Below are 20,983 nucleotides of genomic sequence, written 5' to 3'. Positions count from 1 at the left end.
ATCTATATATGTATAGATATATATATATATATATACGCAAGGAAGCAGTGTTAATACTTACAAGTTAAACATGCTCCAACACATTTTCCCAGGCTTGGCAAATTTTCTTTATATTTGTGCAGAGACAGGGGAAACTTTTGCCTGAGAAAGAAGTCTCAGGGCAAAGAAAGCTCTACTAAGGCATTAAAAAGTCTGTATATTTTATGTTCAGACGCTTGGTGGCGCCAAATATCTTGCTTGAGCTCCCTAACAAGTCCACCTAGATGTGTGTGTGTATACTTTTCATGCTGTCGAGTTTCTTTCTTCACACACACTTCAGAATATAATGACAATAAACTAGGGATTAAAGTGGATGATGTTCAATAGATTTCTTAATATGGCCCAATAATTTATGCACGGATGTAGATCAGATGTAGATTAATCAGTACAAGACCTTTTTATATATTTGTTTATTTAACCAATTAAATAAACTCTTAACCAAATCTTAAATAACATTTCCTCTTCTTCTATTTAATTTACTATAGTATTGTATACTATGTATTTATTTGTGTTCTGCCTAAACCATTTTGCATTTGTTACAGATAGACTAAAAAATAAAAAAAATAACTTTGCAAAAAATAAACCTTTAAATAATCTATAACGTTACGCCAGAGCTATGTCGACGGCTCTGCGTTACGCCTGATACCTCACGTGATATCTTTCTTCAATAAAAGTTGAGCTGTAAAAGTGGGCTCACGACTATTCAGTTTTTAAAGTGAACGTGCTTTAAAGTTTCTGCGTTGTTGCACAATTGCAACCACTTTGCAGGAAAGTTCTGTTTGTATTATGTTTATATTATTAGTTAAAAAGCGAAAAATGCTGTGTTCTACCCTTTTAACTACATTGAATGATTAAGATGGCGGTAAGTTATATAAGATGGCGAGGCGAATAATTTAACTCAGCTGAACTGCTCTGACTTGGCAGAGTTAGATTACAAATACAAGATAGACACCCTTCTGTATGAGTTCTTAACCCCCAACTAATGATAAATGCAGTACATAATGTTCAAATACAGTAACGGTCTTTTACAGTAATGCAAACGTTTTTACTATTACTAAGTTATACGCATTTTCCCGCGACTGTGTAAATAGGCCACTTAGTTAAGTAGAGCCAAAGCATCCTATGGCACTCTCTATAAGCTATGGAAATATAGCTTAAAGATAGGCATGTGTTTTCGTGTTGACATGATATTTGATATGTTTTGGTCAGAGTTTCGGAGTATGAACAAACAGAATGCAAACTAAATGTAAACGAGCCGATTTGTCCAGCTGGGTTGCGTCTCTGGAAAATTCCACATCGATGACATGGCAATCCAGTGCTTCACAACACCTTCCATGACAAAGCTTTTGGTCTACATCAGTACATAGGACACGCCCACAAAGCGAACCCAACAATTTCGACAGCTCCTATTGGTGGAATGGAAGGTGTGTCACTCAACCTGACGTCAAATAATATTATAAAATCAAACACGCCCACTGAAAACAAGGTAATAACATATCAGTTGGTACTGATAACACTGATAGCCTTTAGGCTATACCAAACTTTTTGATTGTATGAGTAGGTAGGGTCGTTTCCAGTCACCTTAAACTCCTATTTACCAGCTAATTAATATTAAGCAGGTTTTAGGCAATAAGACCTGCCCGCCCTCGCTTGCCCCGACGCGGATACAGACAGCATCCACCAGCGCAACATTTCATTTGGGCATCTCATCAGAGTCGTTGCTGTGTCGCGGAAGTCTCTTTCGATCTCTGAAAAGGAAAATGGCATTGAGAGGACCACTTTCCCGTCTTCTCAGAGCTCAGTTCAGCCACACTTGCCAGCAAAGCAGAGATCAGTCAGTGGCTATTCTAGGCGCCCCGTTCTCAAGAGGACAGGTAAGCTTTTTGACTTTTTTCTCTTTCTTTCTTTCTTTCTTTCTTTCTTTCTTTCTTTCTTTCTTTCTTTCTTTCTTTCTTTCTTTCTTTCTTTCTTTCTTTCTTTCCCTTATCTCAGATTTATACGAAATCAAAATCTTGAATATTCACGTATAATATTTTTAAATATTCTTAGAAAAGAAGAGGAGTGGAGCACGGGCCTAAAGTCATCAGAGATGCGGGTCTCATCGAGAGGCTGTCCAGTTTAGGTAGGTGAAGGTCGGCGGGGATGTAGAGGGAACAGCCGGTGCCGCTGAGTTATGTAACACCGGACGAATGTAGCCTATCGGTCTGACACTAGCAAGATTAAAGAGCTTTGACTTCTGCCTCCTGTTTTAGATAGCTCGTTACATAATCGTAAGTCAGCATATTTTAGGCATCTCGTTTGGAAATGCGATTTTTGTCAGTTTTAATTAGATTAAATCTTAAATCTTACAGATAACTTGTCATCCTCTAAGCTAACCTCTAAAAATAGGCCGTTAACTTCTACAGGAAGCAGACACCTTGGATGATAACTACTCCAGGCGGTTTGTACCACATGTTTAGCCCATGCACATGTTCGGAAGTGCGCGAGAAGGGTGTGTAATTTATTTCCACATCGTGTCCCTGCAGACAGACACACGCGCCCTGTACCGGTGAGCACACGCTCAGCGGCTAAACCTATTGAAAGAAAGGGCTGCCTTGAACTTGAACGGCGACACTTCAGTCGGAAAGAATCCTCTTTTTTTTATTATAGCTTTCTTGCCAATGACGCTACATTGTACCCGGGAGGGAGGGACGAGACTGGGTAATGGCTAACAGTGTGGTCAAAACAAAACTCGTAAGCATCTTGCTGACTGTGATTAGGAAATACCACACAGGCGTAGTGTGATAAGGTGTCAACCTAGACTGCTTAAAGTCTGTTATTCAGACACTAAGTCCGTCTAGGATAACAAGGACACTGTAGATTAAAATGGCGCAAGAAACACAGAACACGACATGGTACAATGAAAAATAAGATAGATTAAAGGTGATTTAAAGCAGTTGTATGTATGGAATTAGGTTTTATATTTTATTGGGATGCTAAGAAATTGTTGTCACAGCTTTGCAGGGTAAAAGCCTTCCACATTTTTGATGAAGTTGATATAAATACAGTCATTACAGTGATAACAGTCTAATCAGGTTTTTTACTGTTATGATTTGGCTTTATGTTTAGACATTTTAAGACAAATAAGGACTTTTAAAAGATGGATGTTTCTTGCTGCATACTTGTGTATAGCAGTCAGTGAGGTCCATGCTGTTAAAATGATCTGAAATGACTTCTAGCAATATTTTAAGGGAAGGTTGCAGCTCAGTAGGTTTACATACAAGTTTTCAAAGATGTCATGTCCAACCCCTTAACACTCGAATTTATTTACAGTTATTTAAAAGCAAATGTTTTATTAAAAAAAGGGAGGGGGGGGGGGGGGGGGGGGGGCAATAACTGTAACAAAATAAAATACAATTAAAAATTAAATAAATTAATAAGAATAAAAGTTATGACATAAATAATAGTAAATCAATAAAAGTGAATAAATTAATAAAACATACCTTCTCATAACAGATATGTGAATATTTCTTAAGTTGTTTAGCTGTAATGTAATGGAATCAAAAGGTTTTACAGAAGGAATCTTAGATGTTTGTTTTAAATCACTCCATAGATATTTCAATACTGTGAACAGCTGGAAAAAAATGCTTATTTTTATCATGTTATAAGAAAGGAAATATTCTTCAGTACATGATATGACTAGCACATGATGAAAACTCATTTGATTTGCATCTTTAAAGAAGGGACTTGAGTAAGAATTGCATTTAAAAGTTGCCCAAGAAGTAATAATAACAAAATAAAATAAAATAAAATAAATAAATAAAACATCAAAATCAGAGGTCTGAGAAATGTCTGTGGAAGCAATTTGATGCCCTGGAGTCGTCCTCCTTGTGCCTTGATGTAAACATGACTGTAGCTGAAAAAGGTACCGCTGCAGTGTCAGTAACGGAGCCCAACACTTGACACGAAACACTAACTGAATAAACCATCTCATCTGGAATCTTTAAACTCTTAAAATGTTGGTGCCAGATTTTTCAAACTGTTTCAGCAGAAAAACAAGAAATAAAAACTCAAATAAACCACAAATCTTATAACTTTAACAATACACTTGTGCCTATATAAGGTACAACCTTGCTATACTTTAGAAACACAGACACCACATGCGTTTGAATTGTCCTGCAAGAGATGCTCACTGGTGCATCAAGACAAGGCTATTCCTGGCCTGTCTACGAATGGTAGCAAACCTCAGTGGTTGCCCCGAGATCAGAAGAGCAACCCTACACCGGTATCAAGGCTAACATTTCCAGATGGATACCCAATGTGGCAAATTGTTTGCTTTGCAATCTGTCTTAAGAAGTGAGTGTTTTACAGTCCCTACATCTGCAGCCCCCTAACTTAGAGCAAACTGCTGTTACCGAAACCTGAGCTGCAGTGGGAACTGGGACAAATGGAAAATGCTTCGTCACTAACGTTCCACTGGCATTGAATGACTAAACCTCATCAGACTGCAAGGTCAGACAAATCCACGTTAAGTCATGCTATAGAAGACAGATTATGTTGCCTGCAGTCTTCAAATAAACAAACGTCCAGGTTGCATTAAACTATCATTTCATTCATCCCTACCCTACAACAAACTGACCATCTGCTCATTAAAAAGTGTCTTCTTTTTGTTTCTTAGACTATTCTGTCCACGACTTTGGCGACCTCAGCTTCCACCTCCTTGAGAAAGATGAGCCCTACATGGATGTGAAGTTTCCTCGAACTGTGGGTGCTGCAAATAAGATGCTGTCCGGCGCAGTGAGCAGAGCTGTGGGTGCTGGTCATACCTTCCTCATGCTGGGAGGTGACCACAGGTAATCATCTCAGATTATAAAACAGCATGCAGATCCTCATCTTACTGCAAGAGGACTTTATTCAGACATGTGGACAAAGCATATTGGATATCATTTTACCGCATGTCTTGCTGCTGGTGCAACTCCTTTACAAGTGCATGCTTGGCTACTGTATTTGACTGATTTAAAGCCAGATATTTATAAGACCGCTCCTCTCCTTTCATAGCCTTGCTATTGGATCAGTGAGTGGCCACGCCCAGCAGTGTCCTGACCTATGTCTCATCTGGGTCGACGCTCATGCAGACATAAACACGCCCATGACTTCGCCGTCAGGAAACCTTCATGGCCAGCCTGTGGCGTTCATGCTGAAAGAGCTGCAAGACAAGGTGGGGAGACATGCTCTATCAGGCTTTGCTAAACCAAAACAATGACAGGAACTCTTTCAGTTTGTAGACACACACACACAGTTTCTACAGAACATGACTCAAATGTAAAATTAAACAAAATTATAACTTTTATCTCCTTCAAATAAAGAACCGATGAAGCAGGGTCATTTGGCAATAGATTGGGATGTTATTTTTGGTTGATGTATCTTTTTTCCAGCTTCACACATCACATTTAACAACATTTCCATCTGTCCCCCCAGATGCCAGATATTCCCGGGTTCTCATGGACTAAGCCATTCCTTTCTTCGTGTGACCTGGTGTACATCGGGCTGCGGGACGTTGACCCTGGAGAGTAGTAAGTACAAGCTTCCACTTACATTCAGTGTATGTTTTAACCACTTGTAGCTGATGCGCAGTTTTCAGTCATGCAGTGATTATAAAAAAGTTGTTTGTGCATTTTTCTGCAGCCACATCCTGAAGAATCTGGGCATTCAGTACTTCACTATGAGGGATATCGACAGACTTGGCATCCAAAGGGTCATGGAAGTCACTCTTGACCATCTTCTGGCAAGGTATAGAATAAATTTTGTTTATCATTATTTCTACGATAATATACACGTTTGTTTGATAAATCTAAACTATTGCTCATGTTTGAATTAAGGGGAACTTTTAACCAACCTTTAAACTTTGTTACCTTCCTCCACAGAAAGCAGCGACCGATCCACTTGAGCTTTGACATAGACGCTTTCGACCCATCCCTGGCCCCCGCCACAGGAACGCCAGTAAACGGAGGTTTGACCTACAGAGAGGGAATCTACATCACAGAGGAAATTCACAACACAGGTACAGATGATAGCAACCCTGCTTCCAGACTTTCAGATCTTTTATTCTCAGTTTAGGAGTCTAACTTTGTGACTGTGTTGACGTGCAGGTCTGCTGTCAGCCATGGACCTGGTAGAAGTAAACCCCATCCTGGGGGCAAGCCCTGAAGCAGTGGAGGCCACCGCTTCACTAGCGGTGGACGTCATCGCGTCGTCACTCGGACAGACGAGAGAAGGCGCTCACGCATCCATTGATGCAATACCCACTGAGAAAAACGACACAGAGCAGCTTTGCCTCTGAGCGTGAAGCACATTTATGAACTTTGTCATGCCTGACCATTCCACTTTTTTCCTGTTTACTGTTATCTTTAAATCCCGTAAACAAAATAACGCCTGCATTCATGAAACAATGAGAAGGCTCCACATCGCTCATATTGGTCATGCTTAGACAAGCCTTCGACATAATTTAGAAACCACTGCACTTATTAATGGGACTACTACTAATCGAAAAGGCAATACTAATTTATTTTGTTACTGTGCGTCATTAAGTGTGCCACATATGTATCAGGTTTTTGGTTTTTAAGGAGAATGTACCTGCCTCAGAGGCAAGAAAAAGTTTGACTTTGTTTGACGTTCACAGTCTAATGTGGACTTCGTGGCATTTTGTGGCTGTGCCAGTTAGTTTGAAACTAGTAATGACACTTTGGACCAGCTGTGGTTACTGTATTTTCTTTAGAGTTTTTTGTCCAATCAAAGAAAAAAAAAAAAAAAAAAAAGGGAGAAAAAAACATGCTGTTGACTGAAGTTTTGACAAAAAAAGTATTAACATGACAACACTTGTACTGGTTTATTGTTTGTTCTTTATTTAACTTGTTGAATGATTATTGTCCTTGTTACAAGGAGCTTCTATCTTGGTCTTCCATAAATGTGATATTTTTACTCATGTATACAGGTGTCTTGTTCTCTCTTGTTTTGTATTATTGCTACATTAAGCTGTAATTTTTCAGCTTGGCAGATATTGGCAACCATGACCACTTTGTGTTAGTCAAATAGATTATAGCCTCCTTGCAATTACAGTACACAAATAAGATCAAGACTTACCACACCTACTGCAATTTATCCAGTGGGAATATATATATATATATATATATATATATAAACCTCATTTGTTGAAAAGCAATAAGATAAAAAATAAAACAATTAGAACATGTCGCTACAATCATGAACATCATATTGGCACAGCAAAGAAAAGTCATGGATTCTGACCCACTGGTGAGTTTATCTTCTGGGAACAATAAAAATTACATTCTAATTAATTTAAATTAAATTTGTTGCAGAGTGAGGAACAGTTAAGTCGAGATGGCACTAGCTTCAAATTAAAGGGGCAAAAAGTGGAAATGAATCAATTTTAGATTGTAGGGATTAAAAATGGCTATGTGAAGAGCTAGAGGTGTAATTTTGCGTAGAGCATAGAATGATGTCACACGTCTGTCTGTGTTGATTTCCAGCCTCGTGTTTACACGCCGGTCTGGCCGCGCGTTCATGTTTGTTCATGTAAACTGTTGTCTCCTCTCCTTGGCCCTTCCTCTCTATAAAAAGCTACAGGAAGCAAACAGTTTCTAAGCAAAATGGTGGACACCGGAACAAAACGTTCAGCATAAGACACAAGGATCTGACATAACCCTAAATAATACAGTCGTTCGGATAAAGAAAGGGAGATAGCCCAGATTAACACAGACCTGGTATTTTCAAAGTGGAGAGTACTGTAATAGCTAAAGAGGCTAAAATTAGTCTCGGAGCAAGCTCTTCCTCTACAGTAAGTAAGAGAATAATAAGTTACTTTAACGTGTTCCATGAAATGGTGAAATTGTTTTGATCAGTGTGTGTGCACTTTGCACACTCCAAGGTGAGTTGGGGGTGGGTGAAGAGGTAGAGGGAGGTGTGGCTCGTGACACTTTGTTGTGGTCTGCAGGCAGCGCACATCTGCAAACCTTGCAGTAAAACAATTTCGCTTTTTGCCCCTTTAAAGAAGCGGGTAAGAAAACTGATTTTAAAATCAGTTTTCACAAGAAAAGCAATAGTTTGGATCGAAGTCGAGTACAGGAGTCGTATTCTTTTGTTTTGTGTTGTTGCTACAGTAGGATTAAAGTCACTTCAGCTTGACGCATATTGGCAACAACTTTGTGTTAGCGAGAGATTACAGTCGCTCTGCAATTAGTCAACAAATGTGATGAGAATCACCACACAGGAAAACATGAATGTCTACCCATTAAGTCCATTCTAAACATTTCACACAGTGGATAACCTCTGAGCTGTGATAGCGCAAACATAAAAGTCGGGAAATGAATCATCATTTTTAAGTGTAGTTCAAAATTATTTACAGCAGAAAAGACACAAGTTTGGGCCCAAGTCAAATATCGGTGTGTTGATTGAACATGGCTGAACAAGACTGCAGGTACTCCAATAAAATATGGTTATTTTCTGGTCATATTATGTCTTCTTGAGATGCAAAAAAAAAACAAACAAACTTGCAGAGCCGGTCTGCATCAAATAGTGTGATCCTGGATGTTACTGTCAGGGATAGTCTCTTTACCCTGGCCATGCAACTGTAAGAGGGGAGTTTCTCTCCATCTTGTTGACTGTGACAGATCACTTGTTTATCTGCCCGTGATTTCAACAGCGCAGTCGTTACTAGGTTTCAAACATAACACATACACACACTCACTGTGATATCTGGACATTACCTCAGGTCTGTTGACAATTCAAATTTAATTATACACCTCTGTTATCTAGAAAACAGTCACCAACCTGTGATAGAAATTATTGTGTGAGCTTGGCCTAAACTTTATTAAAGCTGTCATAAGATGAAGCATTACTGTTACACTTAGAAATTATCATGTGGCCTTTTCACACTAAAAACAAAACTTACATATGCTGGCCAACTCTCTTTGTAGCTCCCCTTTATTCCTGTCTACTAGCAGGGTGAAGTAAAGGGCAAAGATCATGTGCTGTCTCAAGATGAGTCTAGTTTCGTTTTACAAAGGACTCTCTCTAAGTTGCCCCTAGCAACAGCCATTAATAGGTATCCCCATTGAGTCATGCATGATGATGATGACAGTTGTGATCAGAGATCTATATAACTTTGTGACACTTCCTTGTTTGATCAGAGAGATCTCTCTGCATACTCGATTGCATGTATTTTTTATTTCTCTTTGCTATAATACACTTGTAAAAGACAGTTTGACTCGGCATCATTTTTGATTCTCCCCACGAAGATTTTTCCAGCACAAACCTTGTTTTTGTACTTTTGAGGTGCTGATGGAAAACAGTGTGGCAGATGTTCTACTTCACTTACTCTGCACCTAAAATAACCTGATCACCAGCTATGTGTGGCTGTTTACCCACCACTAACCCGGCATCGGGCTTCAGCCTGCAACTCCACAATGGATTTTTTCTTTATTTGTAACCTGTTTTTCACTGCTTTTCCTGGAAACTTCTGATATGATTCAAACTGAGTTAAAGATTAGCTTTAATGGTGAGAAATCTAGTAGATAAGGAACAGTGGGATTTTTGTATCATACAGTGTTTGAACCTGTGATGAAAATCAGTGACCCAAACAAACACGTTACAACACAGTTCCAGCTGGTGTTGTTTCATAATTATCTGCAGCTTGGTTTTATAAATATCGGCTCACTGGCTGTTTAATTTTAAGAGTTATATATCTGAATCACTTTCACCAGGCAGCCCACACAGGTGGGAAAAAATAAGATTGTTTGCCATCTTGATTAAAGTCTTACAAGGTCGTCTCTGCAACGTCCAGATCATCATCCTGCAGGACATCACTGGCAGTAAGAGACGGATAAAACTGTGCAAATGTCATTTTCTGTAGGTTTTTGTTCCAGTAACAGCTTTGCCATTCCTGTCAAATGATTTCCACCTGCCCACGAAGAGAATCCTCTCAGTTAAGGCTCCCAGGAACAGCAGAACAGTGTTATTGCTACTGGACAGGCAGAGGGGACAGTTAAATGAAGTCTGGGTTTTTGCCCAAAGGACCCACAGATTAGTTTCCTTTTCGGAAGAACTTCAGGTAAACCACAGCACCCAGAATGGCCAACTCCATTAAAATGATGACAGCTAGAAGCAGCTTGTTTGTCATCAGCCTACAAAACAGAATAGAAGATAATCAACATTAAAAAAGGAAGCTATGTGGACATGTGCAATTAAATATTACATAAAGTACAGAAGATATGAATGACAAAAAAACAAAAAAACAAAAAAAAAAAAAAAAAAAAACAAATAAAAAATAACTGTTTTACTATCAGAATTCTATTATTTGATATGCATCTCGAATAATACGCTGCCAATTGAAGCCACAGTAGCATCACTGTCTGCTTTAAGCATAAACAGTTTGGAGGTTTAAGTTTGTCATTCAGATGAAGTGATAATCTATGAAGGTGGGGTGCTATGCATGTCAACTGTCAGTCAAATAGCTGGTTCAGGGCCGGTGCCAGAGGACAAGTCACATAGTCAGTTCTTGCCAAGAACTGCTTCAGAGAGCAACTACTGAACCACATCAGTATGTCTCTTTAGTTCATGTTTGACTTTCCATCTACTGTATCCTGAAGTTTCATAGGCAGCCATAGTGCAGGAAGACTGTCTCTCTTCACAAAAACAACAGATCACAGTGTTTGTTTTGGTACCGGCCTCTTAGTTGTTCCCAAAGTCAGAACTAAGACTATTGGTGAGGCCTCGTTCCACCACTACGAGCCTCAACTGTGGAACAGCCTGTCAGAGAACCTCAGGGCTGCACAGACTGTTGCTGTTTTTAAAAAAAGGCTCAAGAGCTTTTTTAGCCTAGCTTATAGCTGAATTCTATTTGATTTTGTTTAGATTTTCACTTTTTTAATCATATATTTTTCTATTATTTTAAATACCACCTATTTATTTGGCTCTTCGTTTTATTTTTACCCAACTACACCGTTTTTATAAACTCCTTTATCATTTTCCTGAACTCCTTTATCTGTATTTTTATTCTTGTCTCTCTTATCAGTTCTTATTGTTTATAAGTTTATTTATTCTTGTTTTTACTTTTTAACTCCAGTGTTTTCCTCCAGGAGATCCTCCACACCGGTAGCTCTGCCAGCTCTGTCTGCAAGGTTGCCGCCATGATGACTGCCCTTGTCTGGCTGGCTGGGGGTCCTGCAATGAAGCCCACCCATGACCCTCTGTGGTCATGGGTGGGCTGGCTTCCATTGTGACTGGATCCCCAAGATATTGTTTCCTCACTAGTCAAGCCAGATATTTTTATTTTATTATTATTTTTATACTTACATTCAGTTAAGAGACAGTAACTAAGGATGGGAGTTCCTGTTTGTGCTATAGGGGTATCGGTGGGTGGGGGGATCACCAGTCTACTTTTTCGGTGCTGTTTTATAGTTAGTGTTTGTGAATGATTTCTGTACAGCTGACCAGTGTTTCAAAACACTAACTGGCATTAATAAGCAGCAAAACAGGATTTACACATCTTGTTTTGAAAGAGATACCAGCTGACTTTATTAAAACTCCAAACAATATTAATTAAATTGAAAGCAACAGTTTAAAAATGGTTGTAAACGGTGAGTGTGAATGCATCATTATGCGGTTTGGTTAAAAAGGCTGAAAAAAAAATAAAATTAAGCATGTTGAGCAAAACTACACACTTTAAAAATCAGGAAACATGTGTTCAATCATTTAGTCAAGAATTTTCAAAAAAGGAGAAAAAGGAACAGTCAGTTTAAATGTGTAACCCTTCTAGGAAAGCTCTTACCGTCGTGACATGGAACGGAGAATTTTTCTACTCCGACTGAGGTTCTCACCTGTATTTACCAACTAGACAGAGATAACAAGAAAAGAGATTTAAACAAGTTGTGGTTATGTATGTTCTCTTCATATTTCCAGAATAAAAATGAATCATTTTAATTGGATTTACACAAACCAGAACACAGTTTATTTTATCACAAATTGGATCAATTAGGTAAATTTATGGACTTTCTCACATTTATAAAAAAGGGCTACTCAGTTTCAGTCAGGTGTGTTGGAGCAGGAAAACACTGAAACCCTGCAGTATTGCAGCCTTCACAGGACCAAAATGAGTAGCCCTGATATAAAATGTAAGATACAAGTTCACAAGCTCATCTTTTATAAAGCCTAATATGACCATGATTATCAGCTCACTCTATCTCTGGCTCGGTCCAGCTGCTCCCTCTGTTCTCCCAGCTCCTCAATGATATCTGTACCGATCTGCTCAGTTTCTGCAGCAAGACGCTGACTTCGTTCAATACTCTGGCTGGCATTGTTCAGATGTTCTGATCCTTGGAGCAGCAGAGCTCTCTGGGACTGCTGGTGTGTCTGAATGGATAAAAGTTAGAAATGCAACCAAGATTAAGTATATTTATTCAAGCAAAAGAACAAAAAGAAAAAAGTGCACATGAATATAATTTATTTAATTTAAGTTTTGTTGAATAGATGCATTGATGATCGTGCTCTATCTTTCCAAAGACAGACCCCTACTCACACTTTGTTGATTTTGTGATGAATAAATGCCTTGATTACTCCCTAGCAGTGTTTGTGAAGAAGAACCAAATCCGGGTGCAGAATTTTTCATGTCCCTCTGTAGTTTACCAAGATCCCTGCGATAAAGCCGCAGCTTTGTACCCATAGTATTTCTGTAGGACAGAGGGGCAGCACGCAGCTCCTCTTCCATCCCCTGTAACTGGAGACAGATCAGAAAGCACTGTGTGATGCTGATGCTAGAGAAAAATGTAAAATCTCTCTCATCTACAATGGCAACAAAAACAAAAAACTCAAATCTGAAATAGCCATAACTCACTGCTTTGTTTAGCTACACTGATTAACTTTACCAGGAAATCTAAAAGTAAACAGAACAACGTACCACTTCCTCAGCCTCCCCCTGCCTCTCATCGAAGGTCCTCACCAACCTCTTCCTCTCCTCTGCAGAGGACAACACAAGTTAAAGATTTACAACAGGGCCCGTTATGTTGTTGGGTTATTTAAATAATGTTAGATAGATTTTAAAACACTGTTTTACCTCCGTGAGATTGCATAGCCTTCTCTGGCATTAGCTTCAGCTCATCGTAGAGAGATCTGTAAATTTCGTGCAACTTCTCGAATTCCTCCGACGACATGTTTAAATACGTGTAACTTAGTTGTCTTTTCTTAAACGTCGACTACTTCTTTTTCTGTAAAAGACGACACCAGCTACACTATAACGCGTTAAGTTAATCTGCTAGTTTTGCTTTGATGATAATCAGTTCCCCGGAACTCTTCCGCATGATAGCCCTCGTGACCAAGTGACTTAAAATCCGGGTGAAAAAATATTAAATTTTTTTTTGCTGATAAAAAATAGCTAGAACATTGGGGGGACAAAACTTCCTACTACACTGATTATTATTTTGAATCCTAAAAGTAATGCCGAACATTGTTAAAAAAGGACTCCAGAAGGACATCAATAATCATTTTAGTCAGGCACTAAAGAAGACAACTTTAACAGGTGTTTATTATCGGACACGCATTATTTATGTATCACATTCATTTGATAATAATGTGTCAGTTTATTTGTTATTGGTTTATTGGTTAATTCAATTCTTTCATTTTTGTATTTATTATTTTTAATTTGTATTAATTTAGTCAAAGGTATTGTTGTGACTTAAACAGAAAAAACCCAGATGTAACCAAGTAACACTGAAAACTCATAGGTGACCAAGTCATAAATAAATGTATAATTATATTAATAAAACACGTTAAATCAAAGTGAAAATGTAAAGAGTTTTCCTTCCGTTGTGCTAGCTTTAAAAGAAACTACAATCCCATGATTCCTTTCGCGGTGTATCCTTCACCCACCGCTGCGCTTTGCACCCCGTTAGCTTTGACATCAGCTGTTCTGCCTACCCATCAGTAGCATCCTGCTAGAAGAGACGGAGAAGCGCAAATCCATAGCATGATGTTTCTCTTATTAATTATCGCGGGCCTCGGGGTGGTGACGCTGCTGGTGATTTCATTTGCACCACACATACGGTAAGTAACTAATCAATACACTCGTTCATTCTGATATAAATTGTGTCCTACACATCACTGACAAGTTGTTACTTGGTTGACAAGACATAACACTACACTGATGTAATTGCAACGATGTAGTCCCTCTTTTTCATAAGAATTGAAACCCTGTCTGCTCATTTAACCCAACGATGTTCAATTTCATGGTGTTTTTTAATGATTGGTAATTTCAATCGACGATGACGGAATTTCAGAGCAAAAAATCAATGAAACAGAATGATGGAGCTGTGGGAGTTTTTTCTGCACCGGGTGTCTCTCATCTCATCTCCTCGGGCCTATCAGGAGCGGGCGCGTGGGAGGAGTTATATCGGTACGCATTACTCCAACTAAGCCATTGGATATGGGGCGGCCGTGCTCTGTGGCGTGGGTCATGCGACTTGTCGCTCAGTACTGTTTATCAGCCAAATTTTTCCATGAATAATTAACCCAGACTCCCCATATGCCCAGTCCTAATGAGGACATGATTGATAACCTGCTGACTGCAAAATGGATCACTTGTCATTCAGGTGGAGTTGTTTTCTGTGATTTGTGATTCAATGAGTGTTTTGATCAGCTGTTCCTGTGTTTGAACAGAAGGTATGCAGCAGGAGGAGTGTGCAAGTCCACATCTAGGCTAGATGGGAAGACGGTGCTTATCACTGGAGCCAATACTGGGATTGGGAAGGAAACTGCTCTGGACCTGGCAATACGAGGTGAGCTAATGCGCAAAAAAAGGCGTTGATCCCAAAGCTCCAGAACCCACCTTCAGAAAGGGCACAACCAAAGCTAACAGAATCCCTTTATATCTTGCTTCCTTTACTTAATTTAATTTATGTTTTTGTTCATAGTTTAGCTGTTATTTATTTCCAACATAATAGGGGCTCGGGTGATCATGGCGTGCCGAGACGTGGAAAAGGGCGAGGAGACTGCAGCCAGTATACGAGCTGTGTACTCCAGAGCACAAGTGGAGGTTCGAGAGCTTGACTTGGCAGATACCTGCTCCATACGAGCCTTTGCTCAGAGGTTTTTGAGAGGTGAAAGCAGAGCAGCAGTTATTCACATCTAATTACAGTGTGCGATGAGTGTGTGTGTGTGTTTTTTTAACCTTTTCCGTTTAATTTTGTGGCATTCTCATCATTAGAGGTCAACCATCTTCATATTCTTATCAACAATGCTGGAGTGATGATGTGCCCCTATATGAAAACTATCGATGGCTTTGAAATGCATATTGGAGTCAATCATTTGGGTAAGACCTTGCAGAAATGCCTTGAAATTAACACTTTGATTTACCAGCCGGTAAGTTTAACTGTGAGCTTTGTACTGACCGCAACATTGGTCATTTTATCCAGGTCAAATATTTATAATGCATATTGGAGATTTACCAAAAGATAAAATCATGCCAAAGCATTGTGATTTTTTTTCTAACAGCTATTATGCAAACTGAGGCAAAATCAGTGGAGTATCTGCAGGACAAGAGCAACAATACACATTTCACTGCAACCGTTTGCATGTTCAGTAGTTGTTTGGACTGGTTTCCAAGTTGTAACTGACTCCTTTTCCCCAAAATTAGAAAGAATAGTTTCTTTGAGATGTCTTTTGACTAAAATGTTCTGCAGTTTCACTAACAACAAACTCTCTTAGTCTTCTTTGGGAGAGATTTTACACTTATTCTGTCTAAAAAATTGTCTTAGAAATGCAAACAGTTCATCCCTCGTTTACACCCACTTAAGAGTTGCAGGGGCAGGAGTCCATCTCAGCTGCTATCAGGCGAGTTGGAGGTACATCTTAGATCTTTAGTCCATCACAGAGACAAACAACCACTCATACCAATTTAAAAACACCAGAAACAGTCATCTAATGTGGTCCAACTTCCCACCTGACTAAGATGAATTTATCCCTAACATGTGCAATTTGAGCTTTAGGAACAGATTTTTTAAGAATATTTTTAAAACCTTTGGTCATTTATGCACACTGATCATTTCAGTTTATACGAGACATAAAATTCAGACAAATGTTTTCAATGAACTTTTGCCTAATTTTTTCTTTCTTGATCATTTAAGTAAAAAAATGGCTGTTCGTACCCAACTCTCACATTAGTCTTAGAGGTTTTTATCTGGTTTCATTCTTTGTTCAACCAACTTTTGGACACTTGTATAATATTTAGAAATTCTATTTTTACTTGTTTTCTGGTGGAATAAGAAGCATGCAGCTAACTTATGAAATTAAAATGTTCTCTGATTGGTTAAATTTTCTCTCAGATCTAATGCAAGAAGTTAAGAAGCAGAACATTCTGATGGCATCTTTCATACTTCTTGCAGGTCACTTCTTGTTGACGTACCTCCTGATCGGGCTGTTGAAGCGCAGCGCGCCAGCCCGCATCGTGGTGGTCTCCTCTCTGGCGCACAACTTTGGCTGGATCCGTTTCCATGACCTTCACAGCCAGGGCAGCTATAACAGCGGATTAGCATACTGCCAGAGCAAACTGGCCAATGTACTCTTTGCCAGAGAACTGGCTCGCAGACTCAAAGGTAAGCAAGCACATAAAACTATAAAATTGTGTCTGAAAGAACAGATAACGCTTTCTGGTAAACAGAATAAGAACAGAACAGGAATGGTGATGCCATGTAAAATACTGCTCCATGTTTTGCTTTGACAGGTACTAATGTGACAGTGAACTCAGTCCACCCGGGCACAGTGAACTCAGACTTGACCAGACACTCGACTCTCATGACAATATTGTTCACCGTCTTCTCCATGTTCCTGAAAACCCCGCGGGAAGGAGCACAAACCAGCATATACTGTGCCGTGGCAGATGAACTGCACTCTATCTCTGGGAAACACTTCAGGTAGGAGACAACAAGAAAGCCGCTCAGTAGGAATCTACAACCGGGAATATTCAATTTGGTCCCATGATTGTTGGAGCAGGGAAACACTGACTACATTGTATAGCCCTGATCTGCAGGCGGAAAATGGAAATTGTGTCTTGAGGGAAATGTCTTTTCTGAAAGGGATTAATTACTGCAGCAGTGTAGCAGGTGGAAGAAAATGTGGGCATGTAATCCTTGAAAAAGACATTTACTAATCTGTTCTCACCTCTTTTATTATTAAAGAAGAGTCTCTTGTGAGAAACTAAAAATACAGAAAACCAACCTACTTTAAAACTATACCATTGAATTATTTGCCATCTTTATTCTACAGCTTTAGTCTATGACCTTTTTTCAGCTTTGGTCCATTTGGTTTAGACCAATTCTTAGAAAGCCATTGGACAAATGAAGGCAGCAATTTAGTAGAACCAGGCTGAACATTAAAAAATGCCTATGAATTACTGCATTAGTCCCCAGTTATTCCACAAAAACAGCTCCATATGGACTTCACAAGACCTCTGAAGGTGTTCATTTAGATACACAAGTGGCACATTAAGCCCTTGAGGCTGCAAGTTTGAGCCCACATGGATTGCACTTGTTTTGCCAGGATATTACATAGACCCTTACTGGGATTGAAATCCGTCGACCTTGAACTCTTCATAATCCTCAGACCTTCCCTGAACACATTTTTGCAGAATGCCTGGGTGTATTATCTCACTTAAAAGAGTCTGATGCCATCAGGGAGTATTGTTTTCATGAGTATGCAACAATATTTAGTTGTACATGTCAAGAGTGACATTCATGTGAATGTCAGGATGCAAGGTGTCTGGGAAAAACTTCAGATTGCCTCTGCCTCATTTCCTTCCTTTTCTGCAACATGGTTCCCTATAAAAGCTATGTCCTCACACCTGGTTATAACCAGTCATGTTCATTCATTGCTCCATGGTTCATTTCTGGTATTCGTGTACACACTGATGATACAATAATACCTCATTCACAAGCCAACAGATATTGTAATAAAACTGTGGAAGAAAATTATGTTTATAAAAACAGGAATGTTTTCAGGTAGAAGGTGGTTTCTCAGGGCATTTACAGAGTTCCCATACTGTAAAAATAAACACAGCTTTGGTTGGGACTGAGGTTGCCGGGACAGAGAGATATGACATTGCCAAGGTTGAAAGCAGGTGTGCATAGTCTTTCTGCCACTTTTTAAGACAAATGGAAAGTGAGTCGTGCAGTGCAGGATGAGTCGATCTGTGTTTGCATCCAAACCCTGGGCTGTGTGCTTAGATCTGCAAGAGCAGTTTATATGAAGAGAGACTGTCCCTGGCTGCATATGCTCTTTATCGCAGTCCACCTTCTGACTCCAGCTGTTCAGCTACATATTTACAACTGCCCTCTACTAAGGTAGTACAGAAACAAGGGGAAGGAAAAAGATGATTCTAAATGTCTAACAGATCCCAGCTATTCATTTAGAAACATCAGTAGGTTAGACACTGTTACATAAGGAATATAAATACAGGGTGCTTTCTAAACAGCCCTTGAACACACAGTCTGTTATTCAGATTACTTTCAACATTGTAATGACGCACTTTAACCACTTTCAACATCAGCCTTTTGAAAACATCCTCATTCTTGCCGTCATTCAGGGGAAGCCCAGACACACCCTTCTTGCTCTCTTTGGTATTTACTTACTTTTAAAGGGTTTGGCACATTTTACAAAGTCACATCCATTATCACTTTATATACACACTGTTTCAGCGTGGGCTTCTTGGACGCAAGCGTGGTTGACATACTTTAATAAAGAAGACTTTCATTCAAATAGGTCATGGCTGTCCAATTCCAGTCCTTCAGAGTCGCTATACTGCAGGTTTACATGTTTCCTGCTTAAACACACTGGGATTAAATTAATGGATAATTAACAGGACAACAAGCTGTTGGGGAGATCAGTTTAATTTAAAGGGAACTTCAAGGACTGGAATTGGACATCTCTGTAATATATGAACAATATTTTTGTTTTAAACAAAAACTTAATTTTTTTTTATTTATCTATATTAAATAATGATGTTATTTTAGATCCTCCATTTTTTTATCTGCTTAGGAGGGTACTGTACTTTTAAACAAAAACATTATTTGTCATAATGGTTAAATGTCCATGAAAAGATCAATAAAGGCAGTCAGAATCTAAGAAAAACAGAATAATGCACTAAAATGAATATTAAAAAACTATATTTAAACCCCACCAGATAGTTTGACTTAGATAAAAATAGTCTGAGAAGCTGTATTGCTTTAACATTGTCCATAGTAAATCATACACAAGGTCAGAGGGAAATCGGATGGTTTTAACCAGAGTGGTGACTCATGCCATTATCTGCCCTTACATAACAACTCTCCTCCTCTTCTCATTTCAGCGACTGCGCCCCTGCCTTTGTAGCCCCTCAGGGAAGGAGCGAAGAGACATCGAGGAGACTGTGGGACGTCAGCTGTGAGCTCCTCGGTATCGAGTGGGACTGATTCAGCTTTTAACTGCTATCTGTCTCAGTTCTCCAAGGAGTCCTAACATTTCTGTTCTTCTTCATTCATTTGTTTTATTTGGGCTTTGATGTTCTTTGAATACTTTTTACATAATAAGCATTCAGGTAAATTATATAAACGATACTATAATGTGAAGTTGCTTTTTTGTAAATACAGATACATTGTAAAGATTTGAGTATTTTGGTGCTTCACAACAGCTCCTTAAACCAAAATCACTCAACTATATTTTTGTGTTAACACAAATACTTTTTAGGAGTTTTTTTGTGACACAATGTGCATACAGTGTAGGCAAAAAAAAAGCAACTTGATGTATTGTAATGCTGTGGTGTGCAGTGAAGGGTTAATGCAGGGTAAAAGACCAGCATCTTTTTCAAATATTGTTTGCTTTCTCCAGAATTTGCAGTTAAATAGTTTGACTTTTGTGCCAGCACTTCTAAAATTTGCAGGGGTTCTCATTATCAGCATCAAGTATTACGGGAGCTTGAACTGCATAGATGTATTTTGTCATAACTCTGCCGATGTTCAGGATAACATTTTTCTACTTTGAAGCTAATCAGAACTGGAATCATTTCACTGCATGTTTGCAGAGATTTTATTCCCCACCTGCACTGGCACAGTCTACCTGCACATTCCTGGAGGAACCACAGTTTCACATTTTAAGGATCTCCTAACTCATAATTCCTCTGCAGCATTCACATGTACAGATGCCAAGAGTTTACATCCAGTGTTTTATACAAGTCAAACATGCCTTTTACTACAATTACATTCATGTTAAGAGTTGAATGTTTACATTTTATGTAAATAAACAGAAATGTTCCTATTAAGACTCTTGTATTATTATTTTAAAGTCAAGCATCAGTGCTGTGGATGATTTCTGCTTTAAATCTACTGCACAGCTTTAGAAAGGCGAGACCAGACAGGTTATATAGCCCACACAGAACACTGGAGGAACCAGTCCTGATTACTTACAAGGTCATACAGCTGATTTGCATGCACTGTGACAACTCAAACAACAAGCTAGGTGGAGAAACTCAGTGGTGCGTTTAGCTTTTATTGCAAAGATGTCAGACATGACATTCTGGTTTTTGGTAGAGGTGTAATAACTTTATATTCTGAAAGCCTTCATGTTGTACCAAATATGTTTAAGTTAGTTTGACATCATTTGATTCAAATTAAGCAACAATGGAAAACAATATGTTTTGTATGTTAGAAGTAATGTGGGTGGAGAAACATTACAAAGTATTTCGTAACACCTAACAAAAAAAAAAAAGAACAGGATACACAGGGTTATTGTAAATCAGACAATTTCCACTCCTACATTTAATCTAATACTCTAAAGCAGGGATCTCCAACTCTGGTCCTTGTGAGCTACTGTCCTGCAGGTTTTGGATTCTACCTTGATGCAACACACCTGACACAAATCACTGGGTCATTAA

The 20,983-nt window shown here is 38.9% G+C and overlaps 3 protein-coding genes across 4 annotated transcripts; 2 read left to right on the top strand and 1 right to left on the bottom strand.

The window, feature by feature from the left end:
- Window positions 1-1,533: 1,533 nt before the first annotated feature.
- Window positions 1,534-6,996, top strand: arg2 (arginase 2). Its single transcript, XM_041971501.1, has 8 exons — window positions 1,534-1,913; window positions 2,089-2,161; window positions 4,697-4,871; window positions 5,077-5,236; window positions 5,497-5,591; window positions 5,704-5,808; window positions 5,943-6,079; window positions 6,168-6,996. Exons 1-8 carry the CDS (start codon window positions 1,800-1,802, stop codon window positions 6,356-6,358), a joined length of 1,050 nt encoding a protein of 349 aa, XP_041827435.1. The 5' UTR covers window positions 1,534-1,799; the 3' UTR covers window positions 6,359-6,996.
- Window positions 6,997-9,569: 2,573 nt separating this feature from the next.
- Window positions 9,570-13,459, bottom strand: vti1b (vesicle transport through interaction with t-SNAREs 1B). Its single transcript, XM_041971505.1, has 6 exons — window positions 13,145-13,459; window positions 12,989-13,047; window positions 12,611-12,808; window positions 12,271-12,444; window positions 11,864-11,925; window positions 9,570-10,217 (listed from the first exon to the last, which is right to left on the bottom strand). Exons 1-6 carry the CDS (start codon window positions 13,239-13,241, stop codon window positions 10,118-10,120), a joined length of 690 nt encoding a protein of 229 aa, XP_041827439.1. The 5' UTR covers window positions 13,242-13,459; the 3' UTR covers window positions 9,570-10,117.
- A 502-nt stretch (window positions 13,460-13,961) lies between these two features.
- On the top strand, window positions 13,962-20,367 carry rdh12 (retinol dehydrogenase 12). Of its 2 annotated transcripts, none has more exons than XM_041971503.1 (7): window positions 13,962-14,130; window positions 14,746-14,861; window positions 15,027-15,182; window positions 15,290-15,394; window positions 16,467-16,676; window positions 16,805-16,994; window positions 19,424-20,367. In XM_041971503.1, exons 1-7 carry the CDS (start codon window positions 14,054-14,056, stop codon window positions 19,524-19,526), a joined length of 957 nt encoding a protein of 318 aa, XP_041827437.1. In that variant the 5' UTR covers window positions 13,962-14,053; the 3' UTR covers window positions 19,527-20,367. The 2 variants fall into 2 exon arrangements, with proteins under 2 accessions (XP_041827437.1, XP_041827436.1); XM_041971502.1 differs by having other exon boundaries at window positions 13,963-14,130; window positions 14,743-14,861.
- Window positions 20,368-20,983: the final 616 nt, after the last annotated feature.

This window comes from Melanotaenia boesemani, chromosome 20 (genome assembly GCF_017639745.1).
Source record: "Melanotaenia boesemani isolate fMelBoe1 chromosome 20, fMelBoe1.pri, whole genome shotgun sequence".
Classification (NCBI taxonomy): Eukaryota; Metazoa; Chordata; class Actinopteri; order Atheriniformes; family Melanotaeniidae; genus Melanotaenia; species Melanotaenia boesemani.
Note: the sequence above shows the minus strand (reverse complement) of the source record. Positions and strands in the feature narration are given on the sequence as shown.